The sequence below is a fragment of the Mauremys mutica genome, chromosome 3 (assembly GCF_020497125.1).
Source record: "Mauremys mutica isolate MM-2020 ecotype Southern chromosome 3, ASM2049712v1, whole genome shotgun sequence".
NCBI lineage: Eukaryota > Metazoa > Chordata > Testudines > Geoemydidae > Mauremys > Mauremys mutica.
This window is the reverse complement of record NC_059074.1, coordinates 95322142-95345734: the sequence shown is the minus strand read 5'-3', so window position 1 is coordinate 95345734 and position 23593 is coordinate 95322142. Positions and strand designations below refer to the sequence as shown.

Here is a 23593-nt window from a genome sequence, read left to right as displayed (position 1 = left end):
GGATCAGGGGAAAGTATTTCTGTTTTCATTGTGCGTGTGGGTTTGGGTTTTTTGTTTGTTTTGCTTAAGAGAACTCTTGGACCCACCCTGGGGCCAGGGCAGGCTCCAGACCCCAGCGCGCCAAGCAGGCGCGTGGGGCGGCATTGTCGAGGCAGGGCGGCATTTGGCTCCGGCGGACCTTCCGCAGTCATGCCTGCGGGAGGTCCACCGGAGCCCGGGACGAGCGGACCTGCCGCAGGCATGACTGCGGAGGGTCCCCTCTTCCCGCGGCTCCGCTTGAGCTCCCGCAGGCATGACTTCGGCGGGCGCGCTGGTCCCGCAGCTCGGACGGAGCTCCCGCAGGCATGCCTGCGGATGCTCCACCGGAGCCGCGAACCAGCGCACCCGCCGCAAACACTTCTGCCCTGGCCGCGGGACCGTGCGCCGCCCTGCTTGGGGCGCCGTAATTTATAGAGCCGCCCCTGCCTGGGGCCCACCATATAAGTAAGAAAAAATAAAACCAGAGATAAGAGAAAAACCCTCCAGAGTCAGACTGATTTACTACAGGCCCCCCACTGCCCGAGGGAGAAATGCTGAGGTGAAGAAAACACCTTGCCACAGGTTATGCTGTTGCCCAAAGTGGGAAAGTAAGCGCAGCCACTGCCCATGCAGTGGGTGAAACCCTGGCTCCACTGAAGTCAATGGCATAACTCCCATTGAAGTCAATGGGGCTAAGATTTCACCCAGTATCTCGTCCGTGGATAATATCCACAGCAGTGATCTAATCCACAGACCAGTAGTAAACCAGACATCCTCACACTGTATTTCCACCAATGACCTCATCCTTTACCTGGGACAACCATCTCCAGAGATTAGTTTGTAATTTAATTATATTCATGCCCGATAACTCAGGATGTCTGAACATGAAATGATGACTTTGATGTACAGGGCCAAAATCAATAGCCATTAAGTGAATGAGGATATTTTATTTAAAGTATGGAGCACGCTGAGTGTCTAAGCTACTCCATCACCACAATGGCTCAGTCTGGTCATACAGAGGAGCCAGAGAAAGACTGAATCATTGATCATCCCACTACATGTTTGCTGACCATGAAACCAACACAGATGAATAGACAAATAGGAACCAAACCAAAGAGATGCTAAGGACCATTTGGTAAGTGGGAGGCGGCTGAAAGCTCTACAAGCAGAATTCTCCAGGAAGTTGCTCATATCTGTAGAAGCAGACAGATAATGGAATTGAGGAAGAACAAAAGAAAGAGAGAAATAATACAAAAATCTCTACCAGAGTACTTGCATTTCAGAGAAAGTCAATGGAACCATATAAAAAGTAAATATTTCACAAGTAGAAGGTATTTTAAAAATATCAGGCTGAATCTTTCTGTATTTTACTCTGTTTTTACTTAGTGTTCTACTTAGCAGTTGGGCCAGACTCTCAAGTGGTGGAAATTGGCATAGCTTGTTGTGATGGGGTGGATAAACCATATACTGGAGAGTTAAGAATGTAGGAAAACACTGGGGGAGCCCCGCCCCGACAGCACTCACTGCTACAGAGGCATTAGGCCAAGAAGGCACTCCTAGGTAGGGAGAGTCAAGGCTCCCTACCTTGCTGAAATCCATGGATCAGGTAGCCAGGAACCACCATCACCATGACATAACCAAAGCAAGGGGCAGAGCAGTATGAAGAGGCCCAGGGGAGAACATTAGCTGGATCTCAGGTAGTGGACTCCTGCGTTACAGTGCTCCAGAGGGCCTCTGGGTCAGAACCCAGTGGAGTGGGAAGGTCTGGGTTCCCTAGCCCCATAACCACTAGATGGGGCTGCCACCATGGACCGCAACTGCCAGGCACGAAGGCTCGCCCCATCTCACACTTGTAAATAGAATTTGTCTGAGCAAGTAGTGAGTAAAAGCCGAGTAACATACCAAAATACCTCACTGATATCAGTAAGTGGACACTCTACTCCAATAAAAACTCTGTTGCTTTGTGAGACATAATGAAGCTAAGGTTCCAAGTTAGCAGTTTCTACTGCAGTATTAACTGGGAACGTGTGGGATGGTTTTGTAGAAATTTCTCCCTCACATCTTTTCCCAAAGCTCAGGGCTTCATACTAAACAGAACAAATCACATCCTTAGCAGTTCTGCTCTGCTAAGTACAGCTGTATGCTGCAGGTGGTGCCTGAAAAATGTTTATTTTGCGGCGCTGCAGGCTGCAGAACTAAAAATGAAATAGATTCCTTTCTTTCTTTTCACGACTGGGTGTGGGGTTGGGAGTGGGAGTGAGCGTGTGGGGGAGGAGGAGAGGTGAGATGATGAACAGCACAGAAAGAAAGTGATAAAATTTAGGCCAAGCTTGGCTTGAAAAGAACCAAACCAGAAACACAGCTGACAATTGAGGCTTAGCTCCTGATTTCTTTTATTTTCAATGAAGCACTGAAGAAAAGCTGACAAGCACAATAGGTGTGGCATTGGGATCTTTGAGACTGCACAGTTTCAGAGAGGCAAGCCAAGCATAGCAAGTTCACATGAGACTTCCACAATATCCGGGTGAAATCACAAGCGCTCCTTTCAAGAGCAACATCTGTCAACATAAAATCAATCAACAGCTGAGCAAAAAAAGTAATAAAAAAATCAACATGGCTATCAGGCAACTACAAATGGGCACAAAGTGACTATCTTAGGCATTTCTAACACCATGGTAGATAAGCACCCAATACAAAAATGTGGATAGCCCTTGTTCTATGAAGGCATATCCTTGCATTTGGTACCTCTCTGACAACTGTTCCTAATTTGGAGGTTTTTACAAGGCTACTTGCTTTCAGTAGCTCAGAATATTGCAGACAACATTAATCAGAATAGTTCTGTTGCTTCTTCAAAGTTACCAGCTGTATGTTAGGAAATAGGCCTTGATGTTTATTTGTACTGAATGAAATCCTATCCTCTGTGGAAGCCAGCACAAGATCTGGGCATCACTTATGTCCCCCAGTGCTATTCTTATGACCTATTTTGAAGGTATGTGGGATATAAGTAGTGCCCAGGCCTGGGGCTGGTCCTCTGCACAGGGGTGAATCTCTTGACTTTTAAGAGTGTAGGTCAGACTCTTTAATGTTCTCAAGGTATTTTAGATCTGAAAAGGAAAAAATGATCTATAAACAACACTCTTCAGAATGTATAATTACAGATGACTCGCCTAATATTTGTAATAGCACATATAAATTCCATAATCTGGCACTATTTGGCTAAAGGCCACCAAAACACTTTGTCCAACACAGTTTAGTAAGTTCTCAGGAGAGATCTCTTCCCCTGGGAACCTTAAGTGCTATGGAGTTCTTGTAGTGCATCAGCAGAGCTTCCTTTTGTGAAAATACAACAGTTCCCTCTAAACCTCTCTATTTAATGTGTAAAAGGATGGGTCAAATGCTCTCACTTCCACCTATGCATAATGTATCTTAAGTACTCTTTTCACTAAGTCGTACACATATGAACTGCACAACTTTCTTTAGCTGCACACTTTGCAAGCCTAGTAAAAAGTCATAGAAAATGCACTGAATATGTTATGTATCAGAGGGGTAGCCGTGTTAGTCTGGATCTGTAAAAAGCGACAAAGAGTCCTGTGGCACCTTATAGATTAACAGAAGTATTGGAGCATGAGCTTTCGTGGGTGAATACCCACTTCGACAGATGTCACCCACGAAAGCTTATGCTCCAATACTTCTGTTAGTCTATAAGGTGCCACAGGACTCTTCGTCGCTGAATATGTTAGGTCACTTTCAAAGAATCATAAAAGTCAGCTCCAATAAGAGGTGAAAGTAAGCCGGTATGTTCCGGTATGCCGTGCCGGACTGGACCGGCTTCTCCAGCTGTGATTTAAAGGGCCCAGGGCTCCGGCCCCTGCGGGGAGCCCCGGGCCCTTTAAAGCACCACCCAAGCCCCGCTGCTGGAGCTCTGGCGGCGCTTTAAAGGGCCCAGGGCTCCCCGCAGTGGCTGGAGCTTCTGGCCCTTTAAATCGCTGCCGGAGCCCTGGGGCTCCTGCAGACAGGCTCGGGCGGGAATTTAAAGGGCCTGATGCTCCTGAAACTGCAGGGAGCCCTGGGCCCTTTAAATCACTGCCCGAGCCATGGTGCCGCTGCTCTGGGGTGATTTAAAGGCCCTGGGTCTCCCAGACACAGCCGGAGCCCCAGGGCCTTTAAATCATGAAAGGCCCCACCTCTTCCGGTTGAGGCCACGCCCCTGCTCAGGACTCTGGCATACCAGTAAATCCTTCAAGTTACTTTCCCCCCTGGCTCCAATCAGAATTATTTCCTTACTCCTTTTTGAGACATTTATCTGCCAGGAACCCCTTCAAGAGCAACCAGTGATGCTACTGTCCCTGAAAAAGCTAAGATCAACATTAACTTGATACTGGCCAGGAACACAGGGGGAAAAAAACAAAAAGAAATTTAAACAAGGAAACAATTTATAGGTTGCAATTTATGATTTTACAGTTAAAGTCCAAGATCCACTTAAGTGTCCATAAAAGAGAATTGGAAGGAAAGATTAAATTCTTTCCAGTAACCAGGGATAAATCTCGGCAGAGACTTAGAGATTAGTTTGTTGAAAAGAGAAGAAAACTCTGCTTGTCTAACTTTGTGTTGCATTCACCCAGTGGTTCTATTACTGAAACCATATTTACATGCAGAACAGTGGTTATTATTTATAAGAAAACATTTAAACTATGTATTATGCAACCCAGGATGATGGTTTGGAAAACTGACCCCAATTTTTGCTTTGTGAATGGTTACCTATAATAACTACAGCTCTGGTAACATAAGCAGTAATAAAAGGCCTAAGCATGGCTAAAGTATGCTGAGATTTCAACACATTGTCATTCTGTACTTTTTCTGTGGCATGAAAAGGGAGGCTTTATCTAGACATACAGCTGTGTTCAGACATTGCCACCCCTAAAAGATCTGACGTACAACACACCATGTTTTTCTGAATGGGAACAGAACCTACACTGAACTATATTTTTTCTTTGTTCTTTTGCTCATCACTCATTATCCACAAAATTGAGTTGAGATGAGCCTGAGCTACCGACGCTAGGCCTGAACACTATCCTCTGATTATATATTTATGCAAATACACCTGTCTTTATTATTACTTTGTCCCCTCCACCTCAAGCCTATTTGTCTGTTAATCCACAAGTTGCATCTTGTCATAATCCAAGACTGTGACCTTGCTTGAGCAGGTACTGTCTTTGTTTTACCCATTTGTACATGCTAAACTCAATGGGGACTCAATCATAGTCTCTAAATACTGCTGCAATAGAAACAATCTATTATTATAGGCAGAGCTAGCAGCAGCATCTATACTGCTGTTGAACACTTTACATTATAAACCCATTTTCAGTTGCTTATAACTTTGTCACACTTTAAAGGTGAAAACCTGGCCCTGATGAATATCAGCATTGGAAAGGGCCTCAGGAAATCATTTAGTCCCACCTCCTACTCAAAGCAGGACAAATCCCCAAGCAGACTTTTTTTTAACCCCAGTTCCCTAAATGGCCCCCTGAAGAATTGAACTCACAACCCTGGGCTTAGCAAGCCAATGATCAAACCACTGAGCTATTCATGGGAATTTTGCTTATTGATGTCAATAGAGTGAGAATTTCACAGCCTTTATGTCTTGGCAGAAATTTTCCATGCTTGCTCTCTACTTCAAGCTTATTTTTCACCCAAAAATTTCATCAAGAACAGCCATTTTGGAGGATGAGTTTACAAAAATATAGGTAGCTAAAAATAATTTTGTTTCTGAGTGTTAGATGGACCATAAGAAGTCCCAGTTTTGGACTGGTGAGGCAGGTCAGCCTTCACTGTAAGATAAATTCTAGAAAAAGTGCTGGAAGAGAGGTTGATTGTGAACACTTACTGCAAGGAAGATCTGAAGGGAGCTGTGAGCCACTTCTATATACTGGTATTCAAGCAAACACCCTGAGACAGTGATGTAACGATGATCCTCTGGTGCCCATTCTGGGGCTGGAGTCACAGATGTCACTGTACAGCCTGGGCCATTCTCCATCCACCAAGAACGGTGCATTGAGATATTAAAGGTCAGAATAAGATCCGTTTCCTGCAAAAGAAAAAGTGAAGGCTATCATTCTGGAATGGTACTTTGATGGGTCTTGGGGTACCCAGGATTTTGAGTCACCTTATTACTTTCCTGGCCCGAGCAAGAAGCAGATTTGCTTGCACTTAACTGGGTGTCAGCTCTGTTAGCCTCCCAAGCAGTCTTCTCTGGGCTATGCTAGTCCTTGCTTACCCTTGCGGGTGAACAATAGGTGTACCCCAGTCCCTGAGGGAGTATTCCCTTGTAAGCATTCCCCTGTAGTGTCCAGCCCTTTCTTCACTGAACACTCACAGAAATATCAGTTCTGTTGCCCCCAAGGGGACAGTATACACACCAGCTTATTCGGTTCAGCTCAGACTCAGCACTTAATACCGCAGCACTGAGATATATTTCTAGTAAAAGCAATCATAAGTTTATTATCAGAGATCAAAATTTCAGAGGTAATGCGTAAGGATAAAACAAACAAAAAGCTACATATAAAACTAAAGTATAATAAGCTTAGTCTTTAGAAAGTGTAACATGTTAATGTTCTAGGTAAAGATGATTATTGCACTCCAAATGTCTTCTGCAGTGTTTCAACGAGGGCTGGTTGTGATCCTGTTTTCATGAATGTAATGGTATTGCCAGATTAGTTCCTAGGTGCAGGACAAGGGAGTGCCCTCTCTACTTCCCACATATGCCCCCCCGCAAATTCAGTCTTTGCACACAGCCAACTAAACCCCATGGCTTGTTTTTCCCTGTGTGCTACTTTCCAGTTGAATCTCTATGTAACAGGGGCTTCCACTGCGTTGGCTTACAATGCTTAATTTATATTTTGATAGAGAAAGAAACAGCTTACCTACTGTATGGAAGAAACCTGTTTTTATCTTTGGTTGGTGACAGACTTAAAAACATATTTTCAGTACATACACACGACTCCTTAAACATCATTCATATGTACATTTTGCAGCTATTATTAGAATCAGTGTGACATAAGTGTCTATTAGAGATCTCACATGACTCTATTTGGTGAAGCAGAATGTACATGCCAGGATCAGGATATTTTTGTAACCTCCCTTGCAGCTGGCATTGAGGTGTTCCTGGGTATGTCAGTGCTAATATCACCCCAAGTGCTTCATCTAGACATCTCACAGTAGGCATAAAGAAGGCAAGAGCAGTAAAAGAACTTCATTTACTCCTGAAAATTGGAGAAAGCTTGTCCCCTGTAGCACACTCAAGTAATTGGGAGTTAGCATGAGGGTGTTGGTCATATGGGAAATGGAGAAAAGTCATCTTCCAACACAAGCTTTGCTCCAGGCTGTTACTGTAGCCCTGAGGATATAGTTTCTCCTAACACTACTGTTCCTATGCTGAAATGGAAGCCACAATGGCTGATGGACATGCACAATGGCAGATCCACAACCCCATCCCAGCTCCTTCCAGTCCGTCCCTGTCCTGATCCTCCAAGACCTACAAGGTAGATCCCAGGAGCTGGTCTTCATGGAACTGAGGGAGTGCAGTCCCACTGCAAGTTCTCCCTATATCCTTTCCTACCCACCCGTGAAGCAGAACCACACCAGTTGCACTGCATCGGGGACCCTCTGCAGTCATGGAAGAAGGGGAAGACAGGATTTGCCTGTTATACGTAGCAATGGATTCCACTTCTGAATTCTTTTGTGATTTATAGTCTCAGCCCTCTAATTTTGTATCAATTTTCAAGGAAACGGCTATTATCCATTGCCGTGTCCAAAGGCAATGGGACATAGCTAGAGTCAGAAAGGCAGGCAGGAAGGCATCCTGTGAGTTCCTCACAGCTGGTACACTCCAGATGGTGTAAAGGAATATTTAGTCAGTCACACTTTAAGGCTACGTTTATAAATAGTTTATAATGGGTCAATAAATGATTATTAGATGTAATAAACATATCACAGCCAGGAATCGTATTGGTAAGGACATCAGTCAAAGGTGTTATAGATTATTATAAGCAACCTACTGGCTGCTGGACTTTATAACAATTGATTAACCATTTAGTAACCTTTATAAATGTAACCTTTGTGTAAAGTGTCAATCTGCACATGTGCTCAGTCATGCAAAGAAAAACTGCCGTTAGAAACATCTTTTCAGAACCAACCTCTCCTACAAGTCATCCAGAGTAATTTACATTTTTTTCAGCCTGTTGATAACATTAAATTTAAGACCCTCAAAGATTTCAAAGTAACTATTTAACCAGGTTTACCACCGTGAATAGAATATAATCACCCCATTCTGCAGATACTGTGTATATTTTCCCCTTCCCTCAAAAATACTCATTTTCCAATTACATTTAAGTTATAAGCTCCTTGTTTGTATTAACTTAACCAAAGGAAATTCAATCCAGAGAATTTTTGCATAATTTCATGATTGATAGATTAATCTGGGTTTGCATTTGCCACCATCGTGCTGCTGAATATATTTTTAAAAATTGCAGTCCTGCCCTAAGACACAGTGATGTTGCTGCTGAATATGTCTTAAAATCAATTATTAATCTGCATGTATCCACCCGACTACCAGATAGCAGGGCCAGCTGTAAATATTTTTGCAATCAATAAATACCATGAAATCCCATAAAGGCCTTGCAGATATGGCTAGTGCTATTAATGTGAATGGGGCTACTCGAAACAGTAACTTCGATGCCTAGTGGCAAGTGTTTGGATAATCAGGCCCCATGTGAACATTTGGGCAAATAGTCAAAGCTGCCAAGCCTAGATATATTCAGGTCCAATGAACTGAATACTGTAGTTCAATCTGGCAGACATTTTAAGACTAACTTCGTAACACTAAGAACACTCACAGAAACGAAAGCTACCCTTATTTTGCACATATGTTAAGCATGTATAATGAGGATGATGAACTGGAAATAAAGATGTACAAGACAAAGATTCTGGTTTTATATACTGTACATCTATATCGCACCTGGGAGCATGTTTCACAGCACTGGTAGATAGATGCACCAGCTCTGCTTGAACTAGTGCACTAAAAATAGTGCACTAGTGTAGCTGGGATAGCATGGACAGCAGCTCAGGCTCATTGCCCGAGTATGTACCCAGGGAGTCTGGGCAGGTTTATATTTAGGAGGCTAGCCCAAACTACCAACCACACTACTCTGGCTACCCTGCTATTTTTAGTATGCTAACGGGAGCACAGTTAGTGTGCATCTGTCTACCGACACCAGGAAGCGCCTTCCCAGCTACAGTGTAGACATACCCACATGTTTCCACCCATAACCCATAGAGTTGAAAATCTAGTGTATTTTAGTGTAAATCTAGTGTATCAAAGTAGTAAATCTAGTGTATAAAAGTATTAAATAAAATCTAGTGTGGGGGGAATATTTGAATATAGAAACAACAGAGGCAAAAGTAATACACCTCTACCCCGTTATAATGCCACCTGATATAACATGAATTCGGATATAATGCGGTAAAGCAGCACTCCGGGGGGGTGGGAGGGAGGCTACGTGCTCCGGTGGATGAAATCAAGTTAGATATAACGCAGTTTCACCTATAATACGGTAAGATTTTTTGGCTCCCGAGGACAGCGTTATATCGAGGTAGAGGTGTATAATGAAGTAGAGAATCCTAACACTTTATATTAAAATTACTCCAAAAGGAAACCAATTTTTCTCAATACCTCAGCTGTCCCAAGTGTTGTAAAACAACATCTGGCATGATGAATCGTCTTTATGTGCGCAGAACATCTGCCTGAGTAACAGTTTTTTGATTGCCTTTTCCTCACAAGAAAATTGGAAGTCCCCCCTACCTGGCATAAAGAGTCTGGAACAAGGGTGAAGATCTCACCCCACCAATATCTCTGCTGAAGTAAAGTTAATGGATTTATACCGGTATGAGTGGAATCAAATTTCATCACATTTTGTCAGAAGAGTTTTTCCTCTTTAAGTCACTGTAGCTACCATGGGAAATTTTTAACCTTTCTACTCTCTTATCAGAGCAGCAGTAAGAATGAATAGGATTAATTGTTTTGTTCTATTTTATAGCTCACAGTGAACTCAGAAGTATCTTGATCAACCAAAATTTTTAAGAAAATAAAAATGAGAAGTGCAAAATGAACTCTGAAAAATAATACAAAAAATCAAGAAACAGATATGGAATAATTTTTTACTGTGTGTAAAGCTGGAAGTTTAAAAAAAAGAGTAAGAGGGGCTGGTCATAGAGGGGCAAAATTCAACCCTTGTGTAAGTGGACACAACTCCATTGACTTCAATGGAATTATGTTCACTTACACCTGGCTGCATTGATCCGCAGACTTATAAATGAGAAGTGCAAGTAAAATTCCAAATGGCATAGATAATATAATTACACATTAAAATTTGCATAATTTCATATGCAAATAAAACATTGCACATTCCAACTTTCTTCCATTGCTAAACCTATCCCCTAAAGTTTCACAGGAATGATTCTCTATTACATTTAACCTTTTTTTTTCAAAATAATAGTTTTTGGCATTTTATCTGAAAGCTGTGATTAGTATGAAATAAAATTGCTTCAGACAAGGATAGACTTTTTGGGGCCATCAGTAAAAAAATAAATAAGAAAGCTTGAGCAAGTGCAGAACACCACAGTGGGTGTGAGCAGAACTGGGTTTACCTTCTCTGTAACTCCTGCTCTGCCAAAGACTTGCTTTGGGACCCTGAGCAAAACACTGAACTTCTGCATTGTTTGTTTTCCTCTTCTATAAAATGGGGGTGATACCTACCAGAGAGAAGTGTTGGAAGGCTTCAGTAATTATAATTTGTTTCACAAAACCAAAACAGAACCCCAACTTTGAGTGGAAGGTGCTAAAAGTGCTGAATATTAATAAGATTTTAAAACTGCAAAACTGAGTCAACAACTAAGATACATTTATTTTAAGAAGCAAAAAGAGGTGATAAGCCAAATGGGATCCGGGGTTCAGAAAATACATCCACATGTCCCAACACAAATCTGTATACAATAGGCCTGATTTTGATCTCTAACTGTTGTAAGAGGAGTTACAGGAGTAACTCGATTGAATTCAAGGGAATTACCATATAAAACTGGCACAAGTGGGCTCAGAATCAGCCCCAGAATCCATTATGTCTCCCATAATACAAAGTGAACTAGTTAGTAAACCAGTGTACAAAGTAAGACTAAGGGGCAAATCTGCAGCTGATGTAAATTACACTGGTCTACAATTTTTGAGAAGTCGTCTGCTTCAGAGATAAAATGTGCTATTTATTATGTATTTTGATGTGCTGAATTCAAATATGACAAATATGTTTTCCTCTTCTATAAAATGGGGGTGATACCTACCAGAGAGAAGTGTTGGAAGGCTTCAGTAATTATAATTAGTTTCACAAAACCAAAACAGAACCCCAACTTTGAGTGGAAGGTGCTAAAAGTGCTGAATATTAATAAGATTTTAAAACTGCAAAACTGAGTCAACAACTAAGATACATTTATTTTTAAGAAGCAAAAAGAGGTGATAAGCCAAATGGGATCCGGGGTTCAGAAAATACATCCACATGTCCCAACACAAATCTGTATACAATAGGCCTGATTTTGATCTCTAACTGTTGTAAGAGGAGTTACAGGAGTAACTCGATTGAATTCAAGGGAATTACCATATAAAACTGGCACAAGTGGGCTCAGAATCAGCCCCAGAATCCATTATGTCTCCCATAATACAAAGTGAACTAGTTAGTAAACCAGTGTACAAAGTAAGACTAAGGGGCAAATCTGCAGCTGATGTAAATTACACTGGTCTACAATTTTTGAGAAGTCGTCTGCTTCAGAGATAAAATGTGCTATTTATTATGTATTTTGATGTGCTGAATTCAAATATGACAAATATGTTTTCCTCTTCTATAAAATGGGGGTGATACCTACCAGAGAGAAGTGTTGGAAGGCTTCAGTAATTATAATTTGTTTCACAAAACCAAAACAGAACCCCAACTTTGAGTGGAAGGTGCTAAAAGTGCTGAATATTAATAAGATTTTAAAACTGCAAAACTGAGTCAACAACTAAGATACATTTATTTTAAGAAGCAAAAAGAGGTGATAAGCCAAATGGGATCCAGGGTCCAGAAAATACATCCACATGTCCCAACACAAATCTGTATACAATAGGCCTGATTTTGATCTCTAACTGTTGTAAGAGGAGTTACAGGAGTAACTCGATTGAATTCAAGGGAATTACCATATAAAACTGGCACAAGTGGGCTCAGAATCAGCCCCAGAATCCATTATGTCTCCCATAATACAAAGTGAACTAGTTAGTAAACCAGTGTACAAAGTAAGACTAAGGGGCAAATCTGCAGCTGATGTAAATTACACTGGTCTACAATTTTTGAGAAGTCGTCTGCTTCAGAGATAAAATGTGCTATTTATTATGTATTTTGATGTGCTGAATTCAAATATGACAATTAAAACAACTGATTGGCTACTGTTTCTAAGTTATTTAAGTTTTTACATTTTATGTCTATGTATATTGTGTAGATAGTAGAGTTTTAATCATAAATTGTAAACATAGGTCTTTTCATGTGTTTATGGTTGCTTTACATGATAATATTTCACCTGTCCTGTTTATGTAACACTTTAAAAATCAGCTAAAGGGTTATATAAATAAAATTTATTATGAAAGAAAAGGCAAAAAACTATTATGTACATAGTTTAGTCCTATTCAGTGTCTACTTGGCGCTTCTTGGCTTGTCTCTTGTATTCATTAAATGGAGCATCTCTTGTCACTGTCCAGCAATAGTCTGCAAGCATTGATGGGCTCCATTTGCCCTGATAGCATTTCTCCATTGTTGCAATGCCCTGGTGAAATCGCTCGCCGTGCTCGTCGCTCACTGCTCCACAGTTCGGTGGAAAAAAATCTAGATGAGAGTGCAAAAAATGTATCTTTAGTGACATGTTGCAACCAAGGCTTTTGTATGCCTTGAGGAGGTTTTCCACCAACAACCTGTAGTTGTCTGCCTTGTTGTTTCCAAGAAAATTTATTGCCACTAACTGGAAGGCTTTCCATGCCGTCTTTTCCTTGCCACACAGTGCATGGTCAATTGCATCATCTCAAAGAAGTTCACGAATCTGAGGACCAACAAAGACACCTTCCTTTATCTTAGCTTCACTTAACCTTGGAAATTTTCCACAGAGGTACTTGAAAGCTGCTTGTGTTTTGTCAATGGCCTTGACAAAGTTCTTCATCAGACCCAGCTTGATGTGTAAGGGTGGTAACAAAATCTTCCTTGATTCAACAAGTGGTGGATGCTGAACACTTTTCCTCCCAGGCTCCAATGACTGTTGGAGTGGCCAATCTTTCTTGATGTAGTGGGAATCTCTTGCACGACTATCCCATTCGCAGAGAAAACAGCAGTACTTTGTGTATCCAGTCTGCAGACCAAGCAAGAGAGCAACAACCTTCAAATCACCACAAAGCTGCCACTGATGTTGGTCATAGTTTATGCACCTCAAAAGTTGTTTCATGTTGTCATAGGTTTCCTTCATATGGACTGCATGACCAACTGGAATTGATGGCAAAACATTGCCATTATGCAGTAGAACAGCTTTAAGACTCGTCTTTGATGAATCAATGAACAGTCTCCACTCATCTGGATCGTGAACGATGTTGAGGGCTGCCATCATACCATCAATGTTGTTGCAGGCTACAAGATCACCTTCCATGAAGAAGAATGAGACAAGATCCTTTTGACGGTCACGGAACATGGAAACCCTAACATCACCTGCCAGGAGATTCCACTGCTGTAGTCTGGAGCCCAACAGCTCTGCCTTACTCTTGGGTAGTTCCAAATCCCTGACAAGGTCATTCAGTTCACCTTGTGTTATGAGGTGTGGTTCAGAGGAGGAGGATGGGAGAAAATGTGGGTCCTGTGACATTGATGGTTCAGGACCAGAAGTTTCATCCTCTTCCTCTTCCTCGTCTGACTCAAGTGAGAATGATTCTGGTGCATCAGGAACCGGCAGTCCTTCTCCGTGGGGTACTGGGCGTATAGCTGATGGAATGTTTGGATAATGCACAGTCCACTTTTTCTTCTTTGACACACCTTTCCCAACTGGAGGCACCATGCAGAAGTAACAATTGCTGGTATGATCTGTTGGCTCTCTCCAAATCATTGGCACTGCAAAAGGCATAGATTTCCTTTTCCTGTTCAACCACTGGCGAAGATTTGTTGCACAAGTGTTGCAGCATATGTGTGGGGCCCACCTCTTGTCCTGATCTCCAATTTTGCAGCCAAAATAAAGGTGATAGGCTTTCTTAACCATAGTGGTTATACTGCGCTTTTGTGATGCAAAAGTCACTTCACCACAAACATAGCAGAAGTTATCTGCACTGTTCACACAAGTACGAGGCATCTCTGTTCACTTTGGCTAAACAGAAATGTGTCCCTTTGCAAAATCAAACACTGACAAATAAGAGAGCACGACACTGTATAATTTCTAGCGCTGATATAGGGCAATTTGTTCAGCAGAGTGATGTAAGCTTCGTTATGATTGCATCATCCATGACTTCTAGGAATAACATGATGCAATTCATATCATGTATGATGCAATATCAGCTTCAGATTGCATCATTCATTGTTTTGCCTAAAAAGCAAGTACTGTCCAAACCCAGTCATAGATTTATTCATAGATCCAGTCAAAGATGTATTTTAGTCATTTCTGGTTTAAATTGAGATCCCTTCCCTTTATAACTCACTTATCCTCCGCTGTTCCCAAGTCAAGGGTCGTATATACTGACCCAATAGCATATCTTAAAAACTAGAGCCAATCAACAATTTTAAGCATCATTTTCGTTCTCAGTGACCCAGAATTAGTAAAGTTGGACTACATTTATTTCAGAAGCATTTTGCCTGTAGAGCAGTGTTATCATAGGCACATGGGCTTCAAGTCCAATGAGCCTTTGACAATTTACGCCAGCTGAGGATCTGGCCCTTAAGTGTATGTCATTCCATCTACAGGCAGATGAGACTAGTATCCATAGTTGGTGGGTGGCGAAGGACCACTGTGTGTGTGAAAGGTTCTAATGACAAAACTAGTGAGCTCTGGAATTTCTTTGAAGAACTGTGTAAGTCAGTTTGAGGATGGACGCATCCATCACTAACATCCATTATGCAGGAGCACTGAGAATTCTTCATGAAAATCTCCTCTCGCTATTTACACACATTACTATGCACACTGTTTGAATATAGTTTTAGTGGACAGAGAAAAAGTCTACAGAAGCAGCAAGGGATTTTTTTATCCTCTTGTGTATTTCCTTGTGTATGTGTTCTTTTCAACATCTGTGGTTCAGATGTTATTCAGAGAAATGCTGAGAAGTAGCCTGATAAGCCTTGAAGCTGTGGAACTTAACAGGAATGTTGATACATGCCGGGCATGCCAATATGGTATTGTTCACAGCCTGTATGTCAAGGAAGATTTTATTATCCTAATTCATCCAACAGTTGCTTCCTCTTATAGACATAAATACATCTGTACAAGCTTTATTGACGATTACTGTGAAGCTTTTGTAAATCCTGGTGATATTTACAAAACCTGTTAAGGAAAATTAAATTAGATTTTGTTTATGCACCAAGAAAGAGAAACTGGGAAAGAATATTTGGAAAGGTATCTTTGTTGTCATTCTTGAAATGACAAAAGATATTTGATGTGGACATGGGAGGATTACATAACAAAGCTATAGTCTGGAGATTCCAGAGAGGCATTATAAACTCAGACGTTTTTGAGATGAATCTGTCTATGAAATTATCATTTCAGTTTATCCTAGTTTTCTCTAAACCATACTGATCACTGACAGTTATGTGACTAGTTTAAGACATTGGGCTCTAGATTAACCCCTCAGTGCATTACAATTTATGCTGAAGATGACATTAGTGAAAGGTCCCTGCAGTAGACTGTCCACCAAAGGAGTACATTACATTGTCAGAAAATGGTCACAACCGCTCTTGCACTAGGGGACAGTAAAAGGCCAACACGTGGACAGAAATGGTCAGGGGTTATAGTGAGTCAACTTTTTTATTACAATGGAGTTCTGGCACTGGTTAGAGCAGCTCATTCTAGAGAAAACCTCAAGAGAAGGCAGCAAGTAGTTGTACTTCAGGGCAGCTCCCTCATAGGGAACAACAAAGTTTGCTGGTACAGGGAGACATAATTTCTACCTCCCTGTATCAGCTTCAGTTAATCTGGTCAGCATGTCATGGGAAATCAGATGCTTTCATTGTTCTAATTCGGAATTGCTGAAATCTGTGCAAGCCTGCAATGTTTCAATACAAGTTTTGTCAAATACAGCAGCGCAACCCCACTCGTTTCATTTTGCAAACACACACTATCAAGAGCAGGCTGCTTGGAGACTGAATTATCACATGCAGTTTCACTGATAAAAATCAACCTCTAAAAGCTTCTATAGTTCTGGGTGTTTTGGATGCACAGAGGCCTCTCCAGGCAGCTTTTTCTCCTGTTATCTCACTTTCCCACTTCTACTAGTTCTCATTGGACAGTATAATTTTCATCATGCAAGCAGATCTTTTTCTCTCGAAAGAAACATCTGCATTCACCAGTGGGGCAAAACAATGTAAAGCAGCCTGGCATCTGATCCTATAGGCAGACCTTTCTGTCGTCCTTGAGTGTCTCAAAATTAGTAATGTGCACAGAAATTCAAAAGGTTGTATTTTTTATGGAATATGACTGATTTAAATTTTTAAAATTGGAACTGTGAATGTTATTAATCAGAAATATATAAGAATGAAGTAATCACAGCAAAAAGTTTCACATTCATATATAGTAACTATATAATGACACTATTGCCTTACTCCTGTATAGACATCATGGATTTCTAATTGCACACTTTTGTTTCTCCTGTTGCATACTCATTGATCTCTGTCACTCCTTTCTCTTGCACATGGATCGTTGGGTCCCTTTCTTTGATTTGGTATTTATTAGTAGTATATTTATATTGATTTCTTTGATATTTGGGGGTCAGATAACCATAACATACTGGCCCTGAATCTCCTCTCACACAACCAGTTTTACATCAGTATAAATGTGTTATTTTCAGTGGTATTATTCCTGATTTTCATTAGTGCAAGAGAGAAGAATCAGGACCATTGCATGGCCATCTAATTGCTGATTGATAAAGGGAGACAACAGAAGCATGTTCATCAGTATGTTTCACCAATGTGTTAAGAAGTTCCCCAAATTCATCTAAAGTGAGTTCTAGGGATGGAATTCTTCCAAGGAGCCCACTAAATCACATGAAAAGATATTAAGAAATATGGGGATGACTGAGCCCCTTTGAAATTGCTAAAGAAATTACAAAATCCTCCAAAATTTCAGAACACTGAATGTTTTTGTCACTTAGTACAGCAGAATACTTATGTTTTGGCCACTTCCAGCCATGCTGTCCTGAAGTCTTTTGAGCTCTGATTAGTGCATTCTCAACTAACATCTTAGTTCTACCTTTTAATGGAACAAGTGCATTCAACATGGCTAAGATTTCTGGTCTGTTCTAGGAAAACTCATAAAAAGATTTAACTCCAACATATTCAATGCCATCAGTCAAGAAGTACGACTATTACTGTGGGAGAATTCAGCTTCACTATAGGCTTAGCAATATGCTTGGCCGATGATCTGCATAATTCCCCACTAAAAAATATCAAAAGGAAATACTGTAATATCTCACAATTTGTGCTATGGGAACCTAGAAGTTTTGTTGATGCAGCTGTACAGTGGGCCTGATTCTACTCACACCAGTTTTATCCTGGTATAACACCACTGATTTAAATGGAATTACTTATGATTGACACCCCGTACATGACTTCAGGATAGAACGTTCATCTTTTGGTATTCCTTAGCTCATCAGTAGCAAAATATAGGATACTGTAAATTCTGCGGAGAAGTATTTTCAAACTTGGACACCTTACTTAAGGCACCAAGTTCTATATTTGGATGCTCAAATCAGCTACAAAGTGTCCAGATACCTATTTTAGGGAGCTATGTTCCTGTTTCAGTGTGAAAATGTAAAACCAAGTGACCTAATTTAGACTGATAATTGGGCTTTGTGCATTTCTTTTTTCTTAAATGAGAACAGCACTTAGAGAAAGAATCAGGACAACATCCAATGCTCCTAGTCTCCACCATCGTTCTTCCCACATCAAAGTTTTACTACTAACAATGGATTTCAGAACCTTTCTACATTCAGTCTTCTCTTGCATCTCTTTCACATGTTTCTCTTCATTTTGGAAAGACATTCAGGGTGTTGGTTGTTTACTAATAATTAAAACTGCGTGAGTCCACTGGCTTATAGTAGTATTAATGTTTCTCATGTGCAGTATAGAAGGGCTTTTAAAACATTTTAGTTGTACTTTATTTTCAGGATAGGCACTATGTTTCTTGTCTTGGTTTATCCAAGCAAATATGTAGATCAATAGTGCTTAGAATTTGTCGAGACAAACAGAAATAACCTCCTAATTCTAAATAAAACACTAAGGATGTGGATTTATTACATTTGGACAACATCTAAAAGATTGGGACTAGCTTCCTCTACCAACTGGGACAAAGCTAGTTGGCTGCTGAGGCTGCTGATGGAAAAGTCTAAGCCCAGGAGAAAAAAAAACATTGAGACACAAAAGAAAATATTTTAAAATCTTCCCCTTCTAGAGAGTGATTGATTTGCTATATTGGCTAAAATATTATTTCTACACCATGCCAAAAGCACTCTGTTTGATCAGCTCTATCCAATCCAGAGTTCTAGTTTTAGCCCAACATAAAATCTTTCCTCCAACTATGCCTCCAGTACTGGTGGGCTGCAAAGGAGCGTCACAGAGCTGCTATTACAGCTCTCCACCACCTGGAAATTCTCCCCATGTATGGGAATATATGGATATTTGGTGAGGTCTGCCTGCTTTATGGTCCCTTTGCACTGGTTGTAGTGGCACAAGGAGAACAGAGAAGTCCGGGTCTTTAGGGCTCCCAGTGGGGGTAAGGCAAAGTTTGAGACAGAGTACTAGACTGAAACTTGGACTACACATGAGCACAAAGGAGTAAGAAGGAGCAAGGACTCCCCTTAGGCCCTTACATAGCTTGCCTAGACCTTGGGTCTGAACAAGTAGAAGTAAAGAAGTTCTGTGCCCTGACTTATTCCCACTGCCCCAGGAGTGGGTGGGTAGAGGGGATGGAGAACCGGTGGAGCCTTAGGGCTTGTCTACACATGAAATATTAATCCAGAATAAAGTAGGGTGTTAATGCAGATTAGCTATTTCTGATTAACTACATGTGGATGCTGTTATTCCTTCCAGTGTGGATTAAGCTAATTTGGAATAAGTGACGATTTATTATGGAATAGCAACATCCACACATGGAGTTAATCAGAAATAATGGAACAGGAATAGCTATTCCAGGATAACTCCTCGTGCAGACAAGCCCATCTCCTACACTTGCTGACAACTCAGCTGAATCAGCAGAGAGTTGTCACTTGCTGCCGTATTGGACAGTAGCAAATTACTACCCTTCAAAGCAAGGACCTACTTAGAGGCTGAGCCTAAACGCACAATCTAATCCTAATTCTTAAGTTTGTTAGAGAGGAGTTATGTTCAATAGTGAGCTGTCTGGGTTAACAAATAATATTCATGGAAAAAACCCAACTAATCAAGAGTTTTGTTATGGAACTCATTCTCTATCTGCTCAGCAGAGTGGAATACACGTTGGTTTTAAACCATCAGTTAAATATTATTAAAGGCTGTTAAAAATGTGTAATTGTAAACTGACGGATATTTGTTTTTTTTTCTAATTTCCAATAACATTATAAGTGGGCATTGCCAGTCCTGCAGCACCCCTGTGCACCAGGTGTGGCTCTGCAGCACGCTGCCTCCATTTCCCCCTTCAAGGGGCTCCTTAAATAGGCTCCGTACAGGCTTGGAAGAGCCCCGGAGATGAGAGAAAATGCCAGAGCTAACTATGGTCTTTGTCTTGTTGGAGGAGACTTTAGTTTGGGACTCTGGGTTGTTGTAGGGTGACCACCTGTCCCAAATTGGGTGGGACAGTCCCGAAATGCAGAGTTTAAGTCCTGGCCCCAGACTGAATGACTCTGGTACAGCATTTGTCCCGGATTCCCTAGAGCACCACTCCATGCCTGCCTGAGACTCAGGGGTGGCACCAGCCTCTTCCTAGTGGTGGTGGGGTGGGGGCTGAGGTGGGCCTTAGTCCCACCTTGCAACAAGACTCCACACCCTGTACCTCCTCTCCCAGTCAAGGCCCCATCCCCTGGGTAGGTCAGAAGCCAGAGCCAGGCAATAATAAAAGCCACCCACGGAACCCGGACTCTCCTTTCCAACAAGGACATTGGCACCCCATTCCCCCCCCCCCCCCGCAGGGCAGGTAGAGGGTCCGGTGCACTCCACAGCAGCCCGAGATCCCTGGGTAGCTCTTACCATGGTCCAGCTCTGGCTTCCAGCCTGACCGGGGGCGTGGCCTCAGGGGGAAGAGGAGTGGGGGGCAAGGAGGGGGGCCAGCTTTTGTCTTTTGAAAAGATGGTCACTCTAGGTTGTTGTAAACTGGTTCTGGTATTAAACTACCCCAAGGCTGGGATATTGTTAACCAGAGAAAGCCTCTTGTTTCTTCAAGAGGAAAATCAGAGGTGGGGAGCTTGCAGGGACAACCCTGGCCAGGAGGGGCTGCTCAGTAAGCAGCAAGTCTGTTACAAATTGGCATAGTCAGAGGATCCCAAACCCCACTCCAACCAAGGAGGAGAGTTGAGATAGAAGAGGTAACCATAAGACGAGATGGAGGAAATTATCTGTCTATTAGAGCAGCAGCAAAAGGCTCAGATCTTTCTCCTGCTGCTTTTGCAAAGTCAACAAAAGCAGCAGGAGGTACAGCTGGTTACCCAGCAGCAGTGGCAGGAGTCCTAATGTCAGCAGCAGGAGCAGTTTCTGCAGCAACAGGACAGATGGGCCCAGAATCTCTGGGAGGATTGGGACAGGGCAGGCCGAGCCTGGCACTGGCAGAGTTGGGCCTGGAAGATGTTGCTGAGGCCTGTCTCTGCATCTTTGAGCAGGTTGCCTGGGCTGCTGGCTGGGAAGACTCCAGGGTGCCAGGGTGATACCATTTCTGACTAGAGAGGCTAAAACTGCTTATAGAAACTTGAGTGATGCAGTAAAGCTTGTACTGCACACGGAAAGCAGCTTAGATTGGCAGAGGTTCATGGCTGAAGCATACCAGCATCAATTCCACACAGAGCCATGTCCACGGGGAGCCTGACCTTATATAGCAACCCAGAGGTTGCGAGACCTAGCTGCTCTGTGTCTGAATCCAGAGTCAATCTTGTTGGGGCTAGTCATGGATCTAATTGTTTTAGAACAATTTCAACCACTCGTAAGTTTCAGCTGGAGTGGTGCTTTCCAATAGAACTTACACTGGTGTGGACAAGGTTCAAAAAGGGGAGGGTATGTAACAAGGTGGGATTCATAGTAAGAAGCAGTCCTGTTATAGGAGCTAATACTGTTTTTCATTCAGCCAGCCTCATCTACCTCTGCCAAGTATTCCCATTCCTTCCTTTGCACATACTTCTGACATATCCTGCCACCAGATCTATTTTATGAGCTGGGAATGAGCTGTAGGGGGGCAGGTCACACTGAGAAATCATTATAAGGATGGAGAAGTAGAATGGAACCCAGAACAGCTCTGATCAGGTTGTTGGCCATGAAGATGTGGATAGGAACATAAGATAAGAACATAAGAATGTAAGAACAGGCATACTGGGTCAGACCAAAGGTCCATCTAGCCCAGTTTCCTGTCTTCTGACAGTGGCCAATGTCAGGTGCCCCAGAGGGAATGAATAGAGCAGGTAATCATCAAGTGATCCATCCCCTGTTGCCCATTCCCAGATTCTGGCAAACAGAGGCTAGGGACACAGTTATACCTACTCTATAAATTCTGAAATGTATAACTATCTTCTTCAGGTTGCTCTTTAAAAGGTTCATTTTATTTTTTAAATCAACAAGGCAATAGTTGTTAGGATATGTTAAATGACTCTGACAAACTTTAGTCCATAAAAAGTTTATTCTTGTCCTCGGAGGTGTTGAAGTTTAGCACAGTGCCGAAGCTATATTGAGACTTGATATATCAAACTCATTTCACTTTACATGCAGTAATTAATTTAACAGTAAGTGAAACTGATCTTTCTTTGTGTGATGCTATACTACATCACTTAGTAATGATCACAGCTTTAGTTTTATTAAAAGTAATTTGATTTATCTACTATTTGAGTCTTCGCTCTCATCTGACTACAGATTTAAGATATAAGCATATTTTAGACGGCAGTGTGAAATAAGGAGGACATGTGTATTGGCTGCTTCCTACATTTGTGTGCTTTTTTGGTTAAATTTGGAAAACATTTGAAATGTTTTCACAACAAATGAGATTCACAATTCCGCCGTCACTGTCGGCACTGTTCACAAATATTAAAGCTTATGTTTGAAAAAAACCCCAAAAGTTCATAGGAGACATAAATATGACCTCAAAGAAGCTGACATTAGCAAATTATAATAATCTTTTGAGTTGTGGCTAATGCATGACAACCCCAAACAAATATTTATGGTCACTTCAGTACTCTTTAACCTCCTGAGACTATGATAATTTATGGTCAGCTTAAAGCATGTAACACATAATGTTGCATACAATGTGTGTACATTTTCCATTAATTTTCCAGTACCACATGGGTTAACTCTTCAGTGAAAGTATACCTGAAGACACCAGGATAACTGTGAATTGGTAGAATGGAGCTGAATTTCACCTCACCTCCTCTCAGCCCTGGTACACCTCTGACATGTCCCCTACAATAGGATGGAAGAGGGGCAGGACATGTAGGAGCTGGCTTCACTGGCTTTTCCCCAGCTGAGAGGCTACAGAGAATATCAACTGTTCAGATGTGGCAAGGGGTTCCAGCTCCTTTCTGCCACTCAGGTGTCAAAACAGGTCAGAAATTATACAGAATCTGGCCCACAGTTTGGGGAATTTGACTTAAAATGTTTTGTTCCACTTGTATTCATTCAACTGTATAATCATACTGCTCAGCCAGTGTTTTCTGTCTGCCAAGCTTTCATCTATGCTAGCTAAAACTCCACCCACCAAAACCTCTCTTCATTTTCCACCTCTGAATCCAAAGATGCTCCAGTTTCCTGTCAACACTAAAGTCAAACACAATGACGAACTTTAATAAGCATAGCTCACCAGAGAGGCAGCTAGAAAGGAGCTCTCTCTCTCTCACTCTCTCTCTCTCTCTCTCTCTCTCTCTGTCGACTGAATCAGTGATTGAAAACTTTATTTAAGAAACTGACAGACAGTAGATTTACCATTCTAACTGTAGTGTCTGGAATCAGTGTCTTAAATTAAGTTTTCAACAGCTGATTTGGCCCTGGGAAATGCAAAATCTTGTTGAACTGTCTCTGGGGGCTTCTTATACTGAATTTTTGTTTGTTTGTGTTGAGTGCTT

At 41.7% G+C, this 23593-nt stretch overlaps 1 protein-coding gene across 2 annotated transcripts in view; it reads right to left on the bottom strand.

The window, feature by feature from the left end:
* Positions 1-23593, bottom strand: part of NKAIN2 (sodium/potassium transporting ATPase interacting 2) — an 819309-nt gene that overhangs the window by 118691 nt on the left and 677025 nt on the right. For both annotated transcript variants that reach the window (XM_045008616.1, XM_045008617.1), the window contains one exon: positions 5903-6103. In XM_045008616.1, coding sequence (XP_044864551.1) covers positions 5903-6103 — 201 coding nt within the window. The remainder of the gene's footprint in view (positions 1-5902; positions 6104-23593) is intronic.